This window comes from Gossypium raimondii, chromosome 9 (genome assembly GCF_025698545.1).
Source record: "Gossypium raimondii isolate GPD5lz chromosome 9, ASM2569854v1, whole genome shotgun sequence".
NCBI classification, from domain to species: Eukaryota; Viridiplantae; Streptophyta; class Magnoliopsida; order Malvales; family Malvaceae; genus Gossypium; species Gossypium raimondii.
In genome coordinates, this window is record NC_068573.1 from 8,229,563 (window position 1) to 8,249,051 (window position 19,489).

The following is a 19,489-nucleotide window of genomic DNA, read 5'->3' on the forward strand; positions in this document are numbered from 1 at the left end:
AAAGAAGAAAAAGATTAAAATCAATATGCATGATAAAAGTTGAAGACATACATCAAAGTACTTGTATGTTAACACCAGTCTATAGTTAACTGAAGATGCTATACCAATTGGAAACACATGAAAATAAGCTCTCTTTCAACTAAACTGCCAACTAACTATTTATAAATAAAAATCAAATTGAATAAGCCATTCTCAAATTTTCAAAGTCGTTTGTCATGTATACCTGAATAGCAACACTATAATGGCAAGTACCATCATGGAAGACGAATTTCCGACAGCTAGGAACACAGGAAGAGTGGTTGCAAAAGGAGACAATGCTGGAAAGAGGACAAGGCCAGCGACGGCCATTTTCTCCATGGGTTGGTTATGAGAATGACTGTGTCCACCCTTACCAGACAAAAACAACAATATATAGCTACCACCAAGAACTATGAGCAAAAGTGAAGCAAGTTTATGCACTGTTTCTTCACCAGCAATTGTGTTCGCCATAGTTATTGCAACTATACCAAGAAGAGAAGTGGATATTACGTGCAAAACTGCTCCGAATGCGGCTGCGCCATAGACAATAATACAATGATAAAGAAGGATCAAGCAATGCCCAAAAGTAGTTTTATTTTTTATTAGTATTCGATTCCCTTGTTTTTAACTATCTGCTAAAAAATCTTAGTTTTGCTAAAATTAAAGAAACCCAGAAAAGCAAATCAACATGTTAGAATCGATCGTGACATTAATTATGGTAAAATTAAGATATTAAAAACTAAAGAACAGAGAAATTTATCAACTGTAAATAAAGGGGTCCAGGTCCCTGCCCTTGCACAACAACTCTAGCCAAAAATAAACCGCCAAATTGGAAATATAATTAGATTATATCAAAACAACAGCAATTCGCGATGAGAAATAGCCAAAAACCAAAGAACTGGAACTCACAGATTCCATTTAAACTTATCATTGGTCAGATCAAGCACGTAATCATCAGTAGAATGACCAGCTGGTCCTATTCCACCCTAGCCAATGAAACAAATAAACCAATAAAATAACCAATACACCATAAAATGATATAAATGCGGCAATCTTTAGTGATGATTCTGCTGTTTTACAGGCCTGAAACACAACCGTGGTGCCAACCGCGACTGCAGCGTGAGCAGCCCTAGGTGAAGGCGGCTCTCCAGCTGATCTGATTCTGCAGTTTCATGGCATCGGTGTATCTCAATTCACCAGCAATAGTTGAAATCTGCAAAAGGAGAAATGCATGTTAACCCGTAAACAGTCACCACAATCACCTTGACCAAACTGATTTGCAACCCAAGGGGAAGGGGAAAGGGAAAGGGAATGGGAAAGGGGAGAACGGTAACCAAACATCAGAAGAAACAAAAGAGGAAAAGAAACAAAAGAAATAATATGGGTAAAAGAGGAAAAGAAAAAGCAACTGAAGTTGCTAAATTCTTACCGGACCAAAAATCGCCAGTTGATTTGGGGCTGACCAGCGTGGTGGAGGCTGCTTCTCACCGGACTGGCATGTTGAACCAAAGGGCTGACCAGTGAGGTTGCTGCCATTTTCCCCCCACTGCACCTCACTGGTATGCAATGACAAACCAAAGGAGCCCTTAGTCTGAGTAGCATGATATCTGGTCTTTGCTACTTAGGACTTTTTTTTTTGCGTGGAACATCTGTGTTTGATGCATATTTGGACATAGTTACGGAGATATGATTTTTCAAAGACCTTCGATATACATGGAAAAACTTTAAAAGAATATTCACATCGAATGCATATTCATATCCGATATGTACATTTGATTTTATCTTTAATGTTGAAAAACATGAGCTTGGAAATCTAAGCTTGTAGCATTCGTGCGAATCCGTAATCCCCCATGGGCAATGGGAGTGGGGTGGGATTGTTTCCTCCACTTTCGTAGTTATATCTATAATCACTTCATATTGTTAAATCTTACTTTTATTAATAAATTTTTAATTTGATATTATAAAAAAAGCACATTTATAATCTATTTATAAACATAATCTCAACGTAAACACGGACCCGGAATCCTTGGAATGAAATAGGAGAACCGGCTCATGTATAGAGATAACCCAAAAATGAACTAGGATGATCCTTAGGTCGACAAGGATATTCAACAGGATCAACACCGGATCAAGCATAACACGTAGGGTGTATTCCGTAAGGATGTTTAGACCAAGTACTTGATAACGCAACCATGTGACTTTGTATTAAGGTATTGTGTCGACTTCGAGACCCTCCAACCCTCTCTTTGGGGCTTCGGTCTAGTGAGCACTCAACTTTTATGATACAGAGCTGATGGTAGCATTAAGGAGTAGTCGAGATTGAACTTCATTGTATCTATAGTTTACCTTACTACGGTGCTTGGTTGCAGTTTTCAAATCCATGGTAGCAGCCAATACCATGAGACTTTTGATGGAGAGGATCCACTTGGGTGGCACTTGCAGAGCATGCCACTCATGTCTCATTGTTAGCTTGTGTGAACATGGAACAAAATAATAACTAAGAATTAGAGGAGAGAGCAACCAAAGAAAGAATTTAGTATGACACATTGTAGATTTCCGACACTAAGTGAATAGTGTATAGGAATTTATGACGCTACATAATAAATGGTAAAGACTTATTATGCAAAATGACAAAGATGCAACATGACGAAATACATAAAAAGACGAAATTTTTTGAAAATTACGTGTCTTCTCGGGAATGATATATTTGTCGTCATCCCGTGCCTTTAAAAATTGTATCTCAATTGTCCCATGGGAGAGTCAGGTGGGAATGGTCTGCTCCAAGAGTGAAATTGTATCTTAGGCTTTCGAGCCATTTTTAATGAGAAATTTTCATTTCTTCTTCGGGTGTTATCTTTGCGCCATCATCCATGAACATCGGTTTGCTGCTTCTGATCTCCTTGTTTTGGGCCATCTTAGTTTGCCTGAGTTCAGTGGTATGAAGATCTAATGGGTCGAAATGACTGCAAAGTTCATTAGGATCTTGTGAGTCTTGCCAGTAGATTGGCGGGTCTGGTTTCGAACCTTTAATCGGTGGGGTTTTCCATTACGTTGATTGGAGTTTGTCCGTGTTGAAATTGTATTTGAGATGAAGTGGCTCCATTGTTGGAAGTTTGAATTTTTTATAGTGCATGGATTTATCATTATTCAACTGGGTCACATAATTATCCGACTAGTCATCCCGTGTTGACCTTTCTTGATTCATCGGCCAAATCTATCGCGGAACACAACCCTGTTCAGTTCACATAGTTTCTTTTGGACTTCTGTATACTCTTTCGGATGTTGGTTGATGTCAGTATGGAGGAAGTATTTTGTCCTGTGAGAATAGTAGTGTATGGGGAGTACTGGATGCAATTCATGTACATGTAGGGCCTGTAGAAGGATATGAGTATGACAATATCAATGTGGGTATAAGGCTTGTATTTTTTCCAGTTTTGGATCTATGAGGTCCACATCGGGATTAGTCTAAACCAATTAAGGAGGTGTTTAAAGGCATTTTGGCTCGGGCTAAAAGGATGCTTTTTTAGGTAGATTGTTCCCTGGTGAAGTTTGTTCCGGGTTTTGAGGAAAATTCTTACCTGGAATTCAATGGCAATGTGGTATATGTGACACATGTACCAGAGGAATCAAAGGGTGTTCTGGGTGAAATTAATCCAATGGTGCTCTAGGAAGCAAAATAGGCGAATGAACGGGTGGCTTGGATGTATGACTAATGGCTGGATTGATGTGTCTCCCATGGCCTTAATTAGCATGCGCTGATATTTGATGAGGGTTGGTAGTTTGGGAGAGAGTTGATGAAGTGGGAAGTTGGCTTCCATTTTGTTCAGGGTTTGTATATATGGGAATGTGCTTTTGGTGGAAAAGGAAGAGCCTTAGGAATGGTAAGGATCCATGATTGCGATGACTGGTATTAGTTTAGGCTGAGGAGGGCTGGATAGCAAGCTCGGGACGATGTTGGTGCTGCTTTTTATATGCTCGAAGGCAAAACCTGTATTGGTTGAACCATTGTGCCCATATTAAGAGTTGAGCGTTAGGTAGTCTTTTCGTTTTGAAATTCAGCATTTGGTTAAAGTCTGACATGTCAGATTCAATAGTAAATGACATTCGATCAGGTAAAATTCAAATTTTTGAATGCCATATTTTACATCTAGTATCTCTTTGAAGGTGGAGTGATAATGGATTTCTGAGTCCTTGAGTCATTCGCTCTTGTATCTACATATCTGTCGTCTTCCACTTATCTTGTCGAGAAGTATTGTAGACCAATACTTGTTGCTCGCATTGTTTGTAGAATCTTGCTTGACTGTTCACCTTGGAGGGAATCATTAAAGTTGGGATCACGGTAGACTTTTCCATCAGTGTTTTTACAGCCTTCAAGTGCTTCTGATAGAGGGTTGCGCGCGGACCAAGATCGAGTTGCCAAGTCACGAGATAACTCCTACGAAGTTCTAGACGATCAGATCTGAAACGAAACAGCAAAACTTAATTAAAATCAATTAGATCTGAAAACTAAAAATTCCTAATTCAATAAAGAACAACCAAGAATCAAACACTTATGAATAGATGTTCTTGGAAGCCAAGAACATGAAATTAAGCCCCAAGATTAACTTCCAATCAGCCGAATCTATCAAAGAACACAAAACAGCAAATAAATTAAAACAAAATTACGAAATCAATTGAAACTAATTCTAGGGATTGGACAGCAAGAAAAGAGGAGTTTTTGTGAAATCAAAAACGTTTCTTTATGTCCAAGGAAGTGCCGAATCAGATCTTGGAGTTTTGGAAAGGCTGAAACGCAACAAGAACAGCAAACAAATTAGCTAATAAAAATCGACACAAGCAGAAATTTAAAAGAGATTGAACAGCAAGAAAATAAAGATAAAGTCCTAAGAAGCCTTGAAATCCCGAAAGATTTCACAACTCCCTTCAAACGGCTCTAATCTCCCTTCCAATAAAAATAAACGGCTCTAATTATTCCCACCTAGATTAAAATGATAAAAATACTTAGAAAAAAGGTTTCTTTTTTCCCTCACAATTTTTTTTATTCTAAGTCGAAATAATTTAAATTTATTTGTTTATTTTTTAACATAATAAAATGTCATATCAACAAATTTTACATGAATTAACGGAAAATTGTGTCATGGAGACAATGGGGTTAGTAAAATGTGAAAATTGAACCAAAATTAAAATTTGATGTGTACAAATGCACCAAATTAAAGTTCTTGTATAATATTACAAATTGTATATCAAAATTTATGTATAATTTTGGTTTTATCCATTTTATTTATATATGTTTATGAAACTTTTAAACATATAGTACTCGATATATTTTATTTTTTATCATAGTATCTATACTATTATTTAAGTTTTGTCTTAATTGATGTCACAAGTCGATTAGAACAAACTCAGTTTGAAAATGATAAAAGATCATTCATTTTTAAAAGTAAGTTATATTATTATGATAATATTTTTATCTTTTCGTATTTTTAATCAAGAATTATGAATTTTGATTTAAGATGATTAATGCCACAAAATAAATTCAAAACTATTGGGGTGTTTGAATTGAGGATTAGAGGAATAATTTCATTTTATCAATATTTTTAAAATTCTAAAATGAATTTATCTGTTCGGATAAAAATAATGAAAACTTCAAAATTTGTAAAAAATTAAAAGAGAATTTGAGTAGCTCAAATTAATTTCAAATTTCATCTTTTTCAAAATTCTTTTATTTCAATTAATACACATGGTTTCATTATGAAATAAAGATTTTAAACTTCAAAATATAATTTTTATTTAATTTTAATATATATTTTAAATTTTATATTATTTATTTGTAGTATCATTGCTTTTCTTTTATAATTATTGTTAAACTCATAAAATTTCAATAGTGTAAAATTTTAAATAATTAATTATTCAAACAATGAATGTTAATATATTGAATTGATGAATATTAACATTTTAAAATTTCAAAATTTAAAATTTTTCATCCAAACATATTTTTATGCTTTTATTTTATTTTATGGTATGCTGATATTTTAATCAATTTTTATTTTAGAAATTTAAATATGTTTACAAATTATAAGATACATCTTATGGTATATAACAATTCACTATTTCTAATTTAAAAAAATCATATTTTACCATTTCATATTTTTTATAGTATGTTATATCCATTGATAATAATAATAATAATAATAATAATAATAATAATAATAGTAGTAGTAGTAGTAGTAGTAGTTTTAAAAAGTAATATGGTTTGATTTTTATAATATAAATTAGGGATAAATATATAAAAAAATATACATAAACTTTGATTCAATATGTAATGTCATATATGAGCTTTGATTTTGTGCAATTTTATATATGGAATTTTAATTTGATTTGTAAATGTATCATGGAGGCCTCTATACTAGGAGTTAGATTGCATTTTACCCATTTTACTCAAATAAATGGACAAATTAGTTTTTGTACATTAGATCAAATAGTAAAATGGTCATTTCTATTAAAAATTTCATTTATTTCTACTATGAAAAATTAGCGTAGCTGACAAAATAATCAGACTGTTACATGTGGTATGCTACGTATACCTTATGTTGACATACAGAGACCATTTTTAAACAGTAAAAATAGATGAATTTTTTAACAGAAGGACAAATTTGCTCTTTGATTTAATATACATGGACTAATTTGCCCATTTATTTGAGTAATGGGACAAAATGCAATCTTACTTCTAGTATAAGATTCTCCATGATATTTTTACCAACTTGATTCAAATTTTATAAATTACTAACAATATTATCGAATTAGCACCATTTTATGTTGATGTATTACATACACCAATAATTATATTAATCCGATATGAAAATAAATGCATGCATTTGTTGATACACAATATCAACAAAAGTGGAGAATAAAGAGAGGGGGTCGGTGTCGAAGGAGGTTAGTTCACCCATTCTAGGGCAAAAAACTAAAAAGGTAAAAGGACTCAGGCAGAAGTGGTAGTGTATTAGAGTTGAGAGTAGAGATAAGTCCTTTTACTAAATGGTATCTTAGGGTATTTATAAATAAGTGATGGTTCCTACCAATTATGTTACTTAATGGACTTTGGGTGGCTTAATAAAGGGTCCAACCGAGTCCAAATTGAAGTAGAGATGCAACAGTATTTATTCTTTACATGTATTATGTAATAACCCAATTTTACTCGGCCCACTCAAAATAGATCTAACCTAGCCCAATAAACCCATCAAAAAAAAACCCTAGCCCCTTCGTCTCAATACTGCAGCAACAAGCGGTTTCCACAGCGCCGCAGACATCGCCCATGTTCAGCAGTTTCCTCGCACACCACGCACGTTCTGCCTGCAACAAAACCACAGACAACAACAAATAAAAGGAGAGGAGGCTAAAATAAGAGGATATAGTTTTATTTTTATGGGGGGATTTTTTTGGATTTTTATTATTTATTTTAGTATTGTTTTGGGATGTAAAGAGTTGATTGTAAAATCGATTGGAAAAAAAAAACAATATTGTATTAACAAATTGAAGAAACACAACAGGATTAAAAAAAACAGTTTTGAAGGTGACGATTTTGGTTCTTCTTTTTCCTAGCTTCTTTATTTGTTTTTCTTTTTATTTTTCCTTGTATAAAGAAGGGAAGAGAAGAGGTTCTTACCAGTGTTGGCGCGCCGTCGATGCCCTTGCTATGCTTCGTCGGAATCAAAGTTGAAGGGGGGATTTAGGCGTGAAAAGCAGAGGAGAAGATGAAAGTGGCTGTTGAAGTTGCAGATGGAATAGGGATTTTAATTAGGATGTGAAATAGGTTTTAAGCATTGATGGGTTATTTACGTTTTTAATCCTTTCATGTTTTTCATCATTTCAAAACCATTGTTTTTATCGTTTTCAAATTTTTCCATGACATATTAAATCTGTTCTATTTTAATCCCATACTGCACAACGTTTTGGAAGGGTGGGATTAATTTCCCTTTTGGCCCTCCATGTTGCACGCATTTTGCAAATTCATCCTCTGCTTTAATTTGATTTTGTGTTTTTAATTCTGTTTTGATTCAAATTTAGTCCATTGTATTTGCTTTTACAAATTAGATTATATATTAGTTTGTTAATATTGTTATTGTTATTAAGCTACTACTATTATTATTATTATTATTATTATTATTATTATTATTATTATTATTATTATTATTATTATACTTATACATATATACATGCATATGTTTGTATTTTATAATAAATATATGTATATATTTTAAATGTTTTTAAAATACATGTACATGTTTTATATATTTTATTATTATATTATCTTCTTAGTTTTTATATATAGTTTATATATATACATTTACATTTTCCATTTTATAATTCATACATATTTTCACATACATATATATATATATTTTCGTAGTTTATTTATATATTATATATATTTTGTTTTTCTTTGTAAATATATACACATATATATACTTTTATATTTTATCTTATTTTCATATATACATACATATTTTCTTAGAAATTATAATAAGTTTTTGTTTTGTTTTATATATTTCATTCATTTTTATTTTGTATACTTATATGTACTTGTTTTAATATATGCATATACATGTTTCCAAAATTTATTTATGTATCATACTTATATTTTGAAAATACATATATACATATAATTTAAAATTAAAGTATTGGTTTTATGTGTACATTAGCATTTTACTATACTTTTTAAAGAAAATATATTTTGATTTTGTCAAAACATTAAAATCATTTTTATGATCCAAAGGCTTTTAAAATAAAAACGATATTCAAAGTTAGGGATTTTCGAGGAAATTGAGCCCTAACGTATTGTGTTTCGATTTTCTTTGTTAATTCCCAAATAACTGAGAATATTCGTTGTTCAAAATGTATAAGTAAAAATCATTTTTGGGAGTTTAATTTGTTATGTCCTAACGTATTGGTCATGATATAATTGCTTCCTCGAAATGAAGATTTACTTATAAAGCAAAAGTGATGTTCAAAGTTCGGGGATTTTGAGAAATTGTACCCTAACGTATTGGGTCTCAATTTCTTCGTTTGACTTGAATAATCGATTATCCTTTTCAGATTTCAACATTTGAGTTTAACAAAATCTTTTTAATTTTCGACACCAAGACATTAAATAATCAAATTCGGTACCGATTTTGGGCGTTACGAGGGTGCTAACTCTTCCTCGTGCGTAACTGACTCCCGAACCCGTTTTCTCAAATTTCGTAGACCAAATTTGTTTTTAAGGTAGGCCGATCACACCTAAATCACGGATCGGTGGCGACTCCAGTTTTATTTTTTTAAAAGTCGACAACTAAATTTTTGTTTTCAAAAAAATGGTTTCGACATATTAAATTAAATTAAAATCAAAATTTCATATATACAAAACACAATAAAGTAAAACAAATTTATTATTTAAATTTAATATTTACCACTATAAATTATTAACGTGTTCCGTTGATGGCAATACATTATTTTATCATCATATGGTAATTCACATTAATAGATGAATCTTTTCAACAAATTTTTTAATTAAAAAAGAAAATTTTCTTCTTAAATAAAAAAGTTCTCAGCTATTTTTAAAGGGTTAAAATTAAAATTATAAATAAACTTTGATCTACTGTGTAATGTCGTATATGAATTTTAATTTTGTATGATTTTATACATGAAATTTTTCTTTGGTTTAGTTTCATAAATCACTAACAACATTATCGAGTTAGCACAATTTTATGTTAATATCTTGCATACACAAACAATTATAGTAATCCGATATAAAAATAAATGTTGTATTCATTTATTTAAATATGCATAATTAAATTAAAATTAAAATTAAAATTAAAATTAAAATTAAAATTTCATCCATACAAATAAACCACAATTCAAATTTGGTGTATTCCTTTTTGAAATCCATTACTTTTTTCTCATGCTCTTTTAATTGGGTTATGTATCAATAAAGGCCCATTTCTGAAATTATTTACGAAAATAGGCTATTTCTAAAAATAATTACGGGTATGGACCGAAAACTCAAAAACGTGCTGACGTTGACTCGTTTTCAAGGGATAACCTAGAAAAATACTTCCACGTCAACGCTTTTTTCCTTGTGTTAAGCAAAAGCGTGTTGACGTGGATGAGCTTTTGCCCATGCTCTAATGGCTATCGAAATAGCCATCGGACTAAATTTCTAAAAAATGTCATTTTTTAAAACATTTTAAAAATAGACCAATTTTTTTTTGAAAATTTACGAGAATAAGCCTTTATAAAGACCCAAAGTGGCAACACCATTTTTTTTTAATTTTTTGGTGCCACCAATTAATGTGAAAATAAAACTTACAAAAAAGATCTTTATATAGACCAAGGGAAACAAATCTTTATACAGATCTTTACAATGCTTAAGAAAATAAGGAAAATGAGACTTTAGTCATTATAAAGATTTGTTTTGTAAGTTTTATTTCCACGTTAATTTTTGGCACAAAAAAATAAAAAAAGAGTGCTGCCACTTTGGGTCTTTATAAAAGTTTATTTTTATAAATATTTTTAAAAATAGTCTATTTCTGTAATATTTTTAAAAATGACATTTAAAAAAAAATTAGTTCGATGGCTATTTCGATAGTTGTTGGAGCATGGTAAAAACGCATCCATGTCAGTGCATTTTTACCTGACACAAAGAAAAAAATTGACGTAGAAATATTTTTCTGAATTATCCCCTGAAAACGTGTCCACGTCATTGTATTTTTAAGTTTTCAGTCTACATTCATAATTATATTTAGAAACGGCCCATTTGTGTAAATAATTTCGAAAATGGGCCTTTTACATAACCCCTTTTAATTTCTCCAGATTTAATTTTAAAAAGAGGATAAAAAGAAGAACAGCTGTCCAAAAGCGCGTACTTTCGGGATATTTTGGTTCATTTTAATTTAATAATGAAATCCAAATAAAAATAAAAATAAAAAATAGAATTAAAAAGCCTATAAATTTTCTCCTTCTATCAACAGCCTATTTTGAATTTCTCTCTACCTTTGTTTACGGAAACGCAGCGAAGAGAGAGAACACAGAGCCAAGAAAAACCCTAAAAATAGCAGAAAAATTATAGTTCTTTTTAATTTCGATATTCAAAAAATCGACTGTTCCTTCAGCTTCCTCGAGACGATAGCGTCAGGTACTTAGGTTTCCGTAAATTCTATTTGAGTTTTTCATATCTGAAATTTGTTTTTATATTTTTAGATGCAAATCTCAATCCCCTCTAATATTTGATAAAAGAGGTGAGAGTTTAGGGTTCCAACTTCTAATTACCCCTTTTCAGATTTCCTTTTCATAAATTGCATTTGGCTTAAACTGGGATCACGGTTTTAATTTTTATTAATATCGTATGTGATGAGGAAAAGTGGGGGTTTTCCGTATTGATTTTGAATCTGGCATCTGATTGAATGTGAAGCATGTAGGTGTTGGGAGTTATTTCTTCTTATTCGTTATTATTGTTGGAGTTGTTAGGTCAGCTTTAGTCAGAGTCTGCATATGCACGATTAAGCATGTAGTTGTTGGATTTGATTGAATGTGAAACTTTTGATTGCTGGAGTTATTATTGTTCTAGTTATATTGCCATCCGTGAGTTCCGAGGTTAGCTTAAACCTGGGAATGCATGGTTAAAGTACAAATGTAAGAGGTAAAAGGAAAAGTAATGATTTATTATAAATGAAAAATTGATTAAAATGGAAAATTTGCTCATTGTTTTGGTTATCCAAGCAATTTACATTTTGAGTTTGTAGTTATGATTTCTTTTATTAGTTTCTCATTTGTTCCTTTTTGGAGTTTTTGGTGCTTGTAGATTTTTATTGTTGCTTTTCTTGCAATGGCTGCTACTGCAACTGCTTCTTCTGCGGACCCAACATTTGCTCCGCCAGATCCCACTCTTCCCAAACCATGGAAAGGCCTAGTTGATGGTAAAACTGGTTATCTCTACTTTTGGAATCCAATGACCAATGTCACCCAATATGAGAGGCCCACAATTGTAGATTCTGTCCCGAAGTTTTCCCCAATGCGTTCTTCAATTCAGATTCAGCAATATTCTGAAGTGCGTTATGGGTATAATCCTGACAAGGAAAATGATCGTTATGGAAGAGGCAACAATGATGCATCAAAATCTGAGCCAGTATCACGGTTTAACCAGGTATTTTTTCTACTTCTTTACTCTAAATCTTGCACTTGATTCATTTGGTTTCTTGTTGGTCTTAGTTGAAATTGAAAATTAGTACATTTGCCTTAACTTGAGTAATGAAGTATGTCCCTTTTCTTTCTAGTGTCTAAAATTTTCAATTTGTCGCATTTGATTTTGAATTGGTTCTTGTTAAACCGTCAAAATTCTTGAAGCTTGGGTTTTCAAAAAATTAAAAGTGTTAACTTATAGATAGTTATATATGTCTGTTCTTCTAACTAGGATTAATTTGATGTTCTTAATTTGCAATAGAATGCAAGTGGTGGACCTATTCTTTCCCATAATACACCTAATGGGACTCGCGGCTCTGTGGTTGGAGGATCTTCTGCTGGGAGACATGGATTAGTGGCTGAGGGAAGTAATTTGTCTGGTGATGCATATCGCCATCAGCATGAGATAACTGTAACTGTGAGTATGATTGTTACGATATTTTATTACCCATCTTAGTTTTCTATGTTTAGTCAGGGACTTTGGCTTCTGAAAATATCATATTGCTGGGTAACTGATAATGTTTCATGGATCAAATATTTTTCCTTAAATTTTGTCAGGGAGATGAAGTGCCTTCACCCTTTTCATCATTTGAAGCTACTGGCTTTTCTTCTGAGATACTTAGAGAGGTATACTATTCTTCTCCTATATCCTTTTGGTCTTTATGACATTGGTGGATTTTAAAGTCAAATCTTGTAAGTTAAAATTAAGAATGCAAGTTGAATGTTTCTCGTGTAAAGTTCTGTGGTTGCTTGAGGTCCCAGTTGAGTGTCAAACTCATGTAATTCTTTTGCCATCTTTACTCTTTGTCGCAGGTGCGATGTTTGCTCCTTGGAGGAGCTAATGTCGTACGCTGTGGTAGCCTCTGTGGGGGCCTTGCTTATAATTTGAGGTGCCCTTATATGGTGGACCAATTTTTGGAAGGGCTTTCTGAATGATCTACGTTCGGAGCTGGGACTGCTGTTGCTGATAATTCAGTCTGCCACTCGGTCCGAACGGATGAAGGGGCCTCCTGTTCCAGCTTGCTTCAGCAAGCATTGGCTGCCTGCATACGGGGGATGATGCTTCTTCTGGCATAAATCACTCCTGTATGACAAACCAACCAAGTCTTGAAGGTGGTCCATCTGCTCACAGAGGATCCTGAATTTTTCTTTCTATTGCTTTTAACAGGTACACAGTGCTGGGTTTTCTGCTCCGACCCCAATCCAGGCTCAGTCGTGGCCAATTGCATTGCAAGGTAGAGACATTGTGGCCATTGCTAAAACGGGTTCTGGGAAAACTTTGGGTTACCTAATTCCTGGATTTATGCATCTCAAGCAATGCCGTAAAGATCCTCGAATGGGTCCAACTGTGTTAGTATTGTCACCAACAAGGGAGTTGGCTACTCAGATCCTAGATGAAGCTCTCAAGTTTGGGAAATCCTCAAGAATTAGTTGCACGGTATGTTACCATTTTTTGAGTCAAGATTTCAAATTTGTTTGTCTTTTGTTGTAGTTTTATCATCCTTCAATTGCAGTGATAATGTTTATTATATTTATTACTTGGAATGATCTACCAATTATGATTTTTATACTTACGTGAGTTCTCATATGTTTTTTTGCAGTGTTTGTATGGAGGAGCACCAAAGGGTCCTCAGTTGAGAGAGATTGAGAGAGGAGTAGATATTGTGGTTGCTACTCCTGGCCGGTTAAATGATATTCTAGAGATGAGCAGAATCAGCCTTCGTCAAGTTTCTTACCTTGTGTTAGATGAGGCTGATCGCATGTTGGACATGGGTTTTGAACCTCAAATAAGGAAGATTGTGAAAGAAGTGCCTAGTTGCAGGCAGACTCTCATGTACACGGCAACATGGCCAAAGGAAGTCCGGAAAATTGCTGCAGATCTACTCGGAAATCCTGTTCAGGTCAACATTGGCAATATCGATGAGCTTGTTGCAAACAAGTCTATCACACAGGTTTATACTCCATTATTGCTAATCCTGATTTTAATTCAAAGCAGAAAATGGCCATTATTTTGTAGTTTCTATTATGGAGGAAGGGCTACTTAAATGTCCTATAGAATTAACATTTCTCTTGTTTTGCAGTATGTTGAAGTATTATCACCAATGGAAAAACACAGAAGATTGGAACAGATACTGCGCTCCCAAGAACCCGGATCCAAAATCATAGTTTTTTGTTCAACCAAGAAGATGTGTGATCAACTCGCCCGCAACCTCAGTCGACAGTTTGGAGCTGCTGCTATTCATGGAGACAAATCTCAGGCTGACAGGGACTATGTACTGAATCAGTTTCGAACTGGGAGGTCGCCAGTGCTTGTTGCTACTGATGTTGCTGCTCGGGGTTTGGACATTAAAGATATCAGGTAAATCTTCAATATTTTCATGTTGACTTTATTACATCTGCTATGTTGGTATATCATGATACTGATTGCATTATTTAACATCTTTCTCAGGGTAGTAATAAACTATGACTTTCCCACTGGAGTTGAAGATTATGTTCATAGGATTGGAAGGACTGGAAGGGCAGGTGCAACTGGATTGGCTTATACATTCTTCGCCGATCAGGATTCGAAGCATGCTTCAGATCTCATCAAAGTTCTGGAAGGAGCAAACCAGCTGGTGCCCGCTGAACTTCGTGATATGGCTTCACGTGGTGGTTTGATGGGAAGGCCTAGGCGTTGGGCTCCAAGTTCTGGTGGCTTTGGTAGGGGACGTGGTGGACGTACTGATTTGGGCTATGGTGGCTGGGACAGTGGAAGGGGTGGTCGTGGAATTTCTACATCCTCTACCTGGCCTGAGAAAAGCGGCGGAGGACGTGGAAATGATCATGAGTCTCGTGATAGGTAAATAATGATCTATTATACTTAGTATAGTAATGGATTTGTGTTGGTCTTTGCATTATGCTTTTTGCGGTATTCGGATATCATTCTTTGACATTCACCCATGTTTCTTAACCCTTATATGTACGAACAGGTACAATCGTGGTTTCCATGGTAGTAATGATAGGAGACGAAGTCGCAGTCGAAGTCCTGCTGGTTGGGGTGATCGTCATAAAAACACTGGCCATGATCGTAGCCGTAGTCGTAGTGCTGACAGGTATGATAAGGGTCGTCGCTTACACGACGAGATGATTAAACGTGATCGGTCACCCCCACTGCAACAACACATGCCCCCTAACAGTAATGGGATTTCAAGGGAGCCGAGAAATTTTATAGATTGACGGAACCCTTATCGCAAGGAGGACTTTGGAGGATCATATGGTGATTCTCAGCACGAGCGCAGAAGATCTGGATATGTGAATGGGCCTCATACAGGTTCTGGCAATGATGAGTAAGGCAAGATACATCCGTATGATCATCGATCTCCTTTACCTCAGAATTGAGGCAATATGTTGGTTCTATCTCTGCCTTTTGTTACTCTTGAATTACGTAGAGCTAGCGGCAAAGGCATAGAAGTTTCAGAAGTTTGACATTTCAAGTGGAATTTTTTGTTGATTTATCTTTAGATAATTTCCAAGTGTGTTCAGAAAGGTGGCAAAGTTGTAACGTATAATGTACTATAATGTGATGGATATGAGTCAGAGCTGCAAAATTATAAGTAATAATAAAGTAATTTATTTTTCAGCGCATTGAAATTTATCCAATTAGCTAACAGTGACAGGATTCACATTGAGAAAATACTGAGGCTTAATCACACGAGGAATATTCATCGAATTGTAGGAATCCAAGAGTTGGAAAATAACAATTTTCCATCAAATCTTTAAATTGAGGTATGAACTCTCAACTGCTACCCAAAGAGTGGCCGGAGGGACGGTTTCTCAATGATGTTGATTCCTCGATCTCATACTTCTAGATCCGGATCTAAATAATATGTCATTTGACATGCTGACAAAAGAGAATGCCTAGCGCTACAAAGATAAGGATGATGTTTCCCACATTTATAGGAAACTAAAATTGGTTTCAAAATCTAGAAAGGAAAGCATGCTGGGAAAGAAATCTATTTTGCATATGAATGTCTCCCTGATTATTGCTATTTCTCTCATTTGTGGGAGATTCGGACATAGCAGGAAGGGGTGTACCCACTGCCTGAGTATTTTACTTATCCAGGCTTTGCCATCCTTCACCATGGGATGACTTCGTTGGTCATGACCTTGCTAAGAACAACACTTCACCAGGGCTCGTATGTGGGACTTTGCCTAGTTCATCTCCATCCCATTATTGCCCATTCAAAAGACTATTGTGCTCCCTAAGTGATCGACCATGATGAGATCTTTGTTGTACACATGTCAAGGCCCAAGGCTAAGAAATGATCACCCTCACTTATAAATACTCATCTTTGGGAAGACTCTTACATGTCTCCTACCACTCCTTCATAGAACTAGAGCACCTTGAACCCATAACTGTACCTTTAGCAGCTCTCGACACACTCCCCTATATGTGAACTGCTATCTCTTCCTCTTACATCATTTTTCCCTCAACAACTCAGTGCGGTAAGTGTGGATCAACACGACTTTTCCCAATGAGAATGTCTTGGAATGCCTGACTACCTCCACCCATCCTTCTACCTAGCATGTTGGTTAGACTAGTCACTCATAAACAACAAACCATGAAAACCCATATATTGATGTCTAGGTAGGCTAGTTTCATGAGTAGCCTAAGCATGTAACACCCTTTGCCTGACTCGGTCATCAGGTCCGAGCTATGGAATGCTACATTCGTTGCCGAAGCACCCACCATCAGATTTACAAAAAATAATCATTCAAATAAGAAACTATGTTTTAAACACATTTACATTATATTAAACAATCAAATCCGAGCCTTAATCAAGCTTACAAAAGCTTTTTTATTGACCCGAGCACGAAATATGATCAAATTGCAAAGTTTTAGAATTTCAAGGCTAACATTGTGACATCATCGCTTCCACGTTGAGACGTCGCCAAATAGTTTGTCACATTGCGACGTCAGGCCACTCGACGTCGCGACGTCACATACTGTTGGCCGATTTTGTGATGAAGAAAAATGGTTATCGGGATGAAGACTTTATAACACATCAAAACATACCAAACAATTCATTTAACTACTTATAACCAAAACCAATTTAACATTTCAATATTTTACAAATCATCTATTCATACATTTCAAACTTTCATACCAAGGCCATCATTCAAGTCACCATAAAATAAGTTCAATTCTTTGTCATATGCCATTTATATGATTATTAGCTAATACATCACCAAGCATGAGATGCATATGTATTCATTTCCATGTATAGACTAAGTTACCAAAACATTTCAAATTACCAAAGTCATCATAACAACGTATACTTTAAGGTATATACCAACACACTTCTATACATTGAAGGAACCTATATACATGCCACAATTCTGAACTTTAAATGATAGAAAAGCTACCAATTTGAAAACAAAATAGTGTGAGCTTTGTACGATCCGCTTGACGTGTTTCACAAAGTGATTTATAAAGAAAAGGGAAAATAAATGGGGTAAGCATATACGATGCTTAATAAGTTCATAGGTATTTAAACAAGAGACTTACCTCATCTTACAATTAAACATAACAAAAAAAATTAACTTAGCAAAGTTACCTAACATGGCAAATCACAACAAGGTGAGCTTATCATGTAATAAACTATAATGTCATATAAACTTATACCAATTCAATTCATTTCAATATTATGATCATACTCAATATAACATGTATCCATCTATACATCAAACTCATAATTTCATTTCACATTTCATTTAGCTATAAACACATAGCTTGATGAACTCTAGTAAATGGACTTGGATACACAAGTATCTCTGGTACAATAATTGCTTGCCTGAGCTGAATACATATTCGTGCCAAGTTACCAGTTCAGGCTAAACCTTTAATGAAACATTCAATTTCTTGGCCAAGTTGAAATTATACATGCAAGGTTACCAGTCCAGGCTAAACTTGTGTCACATGTATCTTCAAGTCCGCAACAAATGTTGGATCTTGGTAATCATCAGTAATCAGTCCGTACAGGTGTGCACAAATCCTTTACTATGTTCACTCGGGCATTTTCAAACACAAATATATATATATATATATATATATATACATTTGTTTACAATTTAATCCAAATTTTACCTTTTGCAAACAATCCAAATTTCAACCAAACATACACATATTCATAATTTAAATACATAATAAAATCATACCATATGAACTTGCTTGGCAAAAGTAGCAATATTCAACAATTTTTTCCTTTCCTCGATTATTTCTGATTTGATTAGATTCCTGATCAATTTGAGGGACCGAATGTTTAAAGCTCAAAACCATATTTTTTCCCTTTTGTTTTGCGAAGAAGATGTATAAAAGAAAAGAAAATGCATTTGTTTCTTTTAATTTAACTTATATACCTTTAATTAAAACTAATTAATCATAATTTATTTAATTAAAGATTAATTAACAAAACTTTAAGCTTAATTAGACAAAAGTTAGTGGATTATAACTCATCCACCATTGTTTGACCAATTAAAAATGGTCAAATTGCTCAATTGATCCCTTGGTCATTTAAAAATCTATAGCAATAAAATTTTACAATTCAATCTCTGAGCCTTAATTAACTATCAATTTGATAAAATTAAGGGAAAAAAATTTAATAATAACATCGAAAATATTATTTAATAGTTACAGACTCGAACATCGAAAATGGGGTTCCGAAACTGCCGTTTCTAACACCACGAAAAATCGGGCTATTACAAAGCATACCACCAACATTGGTTCCCCACCACCAGTACCGCCATCATTACAAAATATTCGCATGGTACCCATGTTTGAAGAATAAGCCACTGAAAATCCCCATTTCAACCCCAACTTTTCACAACAATTTCTAGAATTAGAAGAGCAAATGAAGGCTTTAAGGGATCAAATGCTCCAACAAAACCTAAGGCATTAATAATAATGGTTATATTACCAACACTAGCTTCGCCAAAATAATGAGACAACTTCAAAATAAACAAGATGAAGTTGCTTCTTCCATTAATGCCCAAGTTTAGGGGCGAAATCCCCATTCTTAATACTAACCAAGGCAATTTCATCCCTAGCAATAATAGGCACGACAGGGTGAAAAAGAAGCTTTAAGATGTGACATTCAAACTTTGAGACATAATACTAAATATATGGATTAGGTTTATTGTTTGAATAATCCTCTAACACGTAATATCACAAGGGTTGACCTCCTTAGCACATTTAAGTCCCCAAGGAAAATTATAA

General features: G+C 34.0%; 2 protein-coding genes and 1 long non-coding RNA gene across 5 annotated transcripts; 1 reads left to right on the forward strand and 2 right to left on the reverse strand.

Annotated features, from left to right (window-relative positions):
* Positions 1-1,828, reverse strand: LOC105798331 (uncharacterized). 3 transcript variants are annotated; one of them, XM_012628365.2, is made up of 3 exons: positions 1,448-1,828; positions 928-1,231; positions 1-551 (listed from the first exon to the last, which is right to left on the reverse strand). In XM_012628365.2, the coding sequence occupies exons 2-3, from the start codon at positions 947-949 to the stop codon at positions 214-216; spliced, it is 360 nt and encodes a 119-aa protein (XP_012483819.1). In that variant the 5' UTR covers positions 950-1,231; positions 1,448-1,828; the 3' UTR covers positions 1-213. The 3 variants fall into 3 exon arrangements, with proteins under 3 accessions (XP_012483819.1, XP_052476766.1, XP_052476765.1); XM_052620806.1 differs by lacking the exon at positions 1,448-1,828 and having other exon boundaries at positions 928-1,004; positions 1,114-1,352; XM_052620805.1 differs by lacking the exon at positions 1,448-1,828 and having other exon boundaries at positions 928-1,352.
* A 5,219-nt stretch (positions 1,829-7,047) lies between these two features.
* LOC105798332 (uncharacterized) lies at positions 7,048-8,077 on the reverse strand. Its single transcript, XR_001135012.2, has 2 exons — positions 7,685-8,077; positions 7,048-7,371 (listed from the first exon to the last, which is right to left on the reverse strand). It is a non-coding gene; the product is annotated as an uncharacterized LOC105798332 (long non-coding RNA).
* A 2,947-nt stretch (positions 8,078-11,024) lies between these two features.
* Positions 11,025-15,858, forward strand: LOC105798333 (DEAD-box ATP-dependent RNA helicase 14). The gene is made up of 9 exons (XM_012628366.2): positions 11,025-11,191; positions 11,858-12,199; positions 12,497-12,652; positions 12,793-12,861; positions 13,403-13,672; positions 13,836-14,186; positions 14,316-14,593; positions 14,684-15,073; positions 15,204-15,858. Exons 2-9 carry the CDS (start codon positions 11,882-11,884, stop codon positions 15,448-15,450), a joined length of 2,079 nt encoding a protein of 692 aa, XP_012483820.1. The 5' UTR covers positions 11,025-11,191; positions 11,858-11,881; the 3' UTR covers positions 15,451-15,858.
* Positions 15,859-19,489: the final 3,631 nt, after the last annotated feature.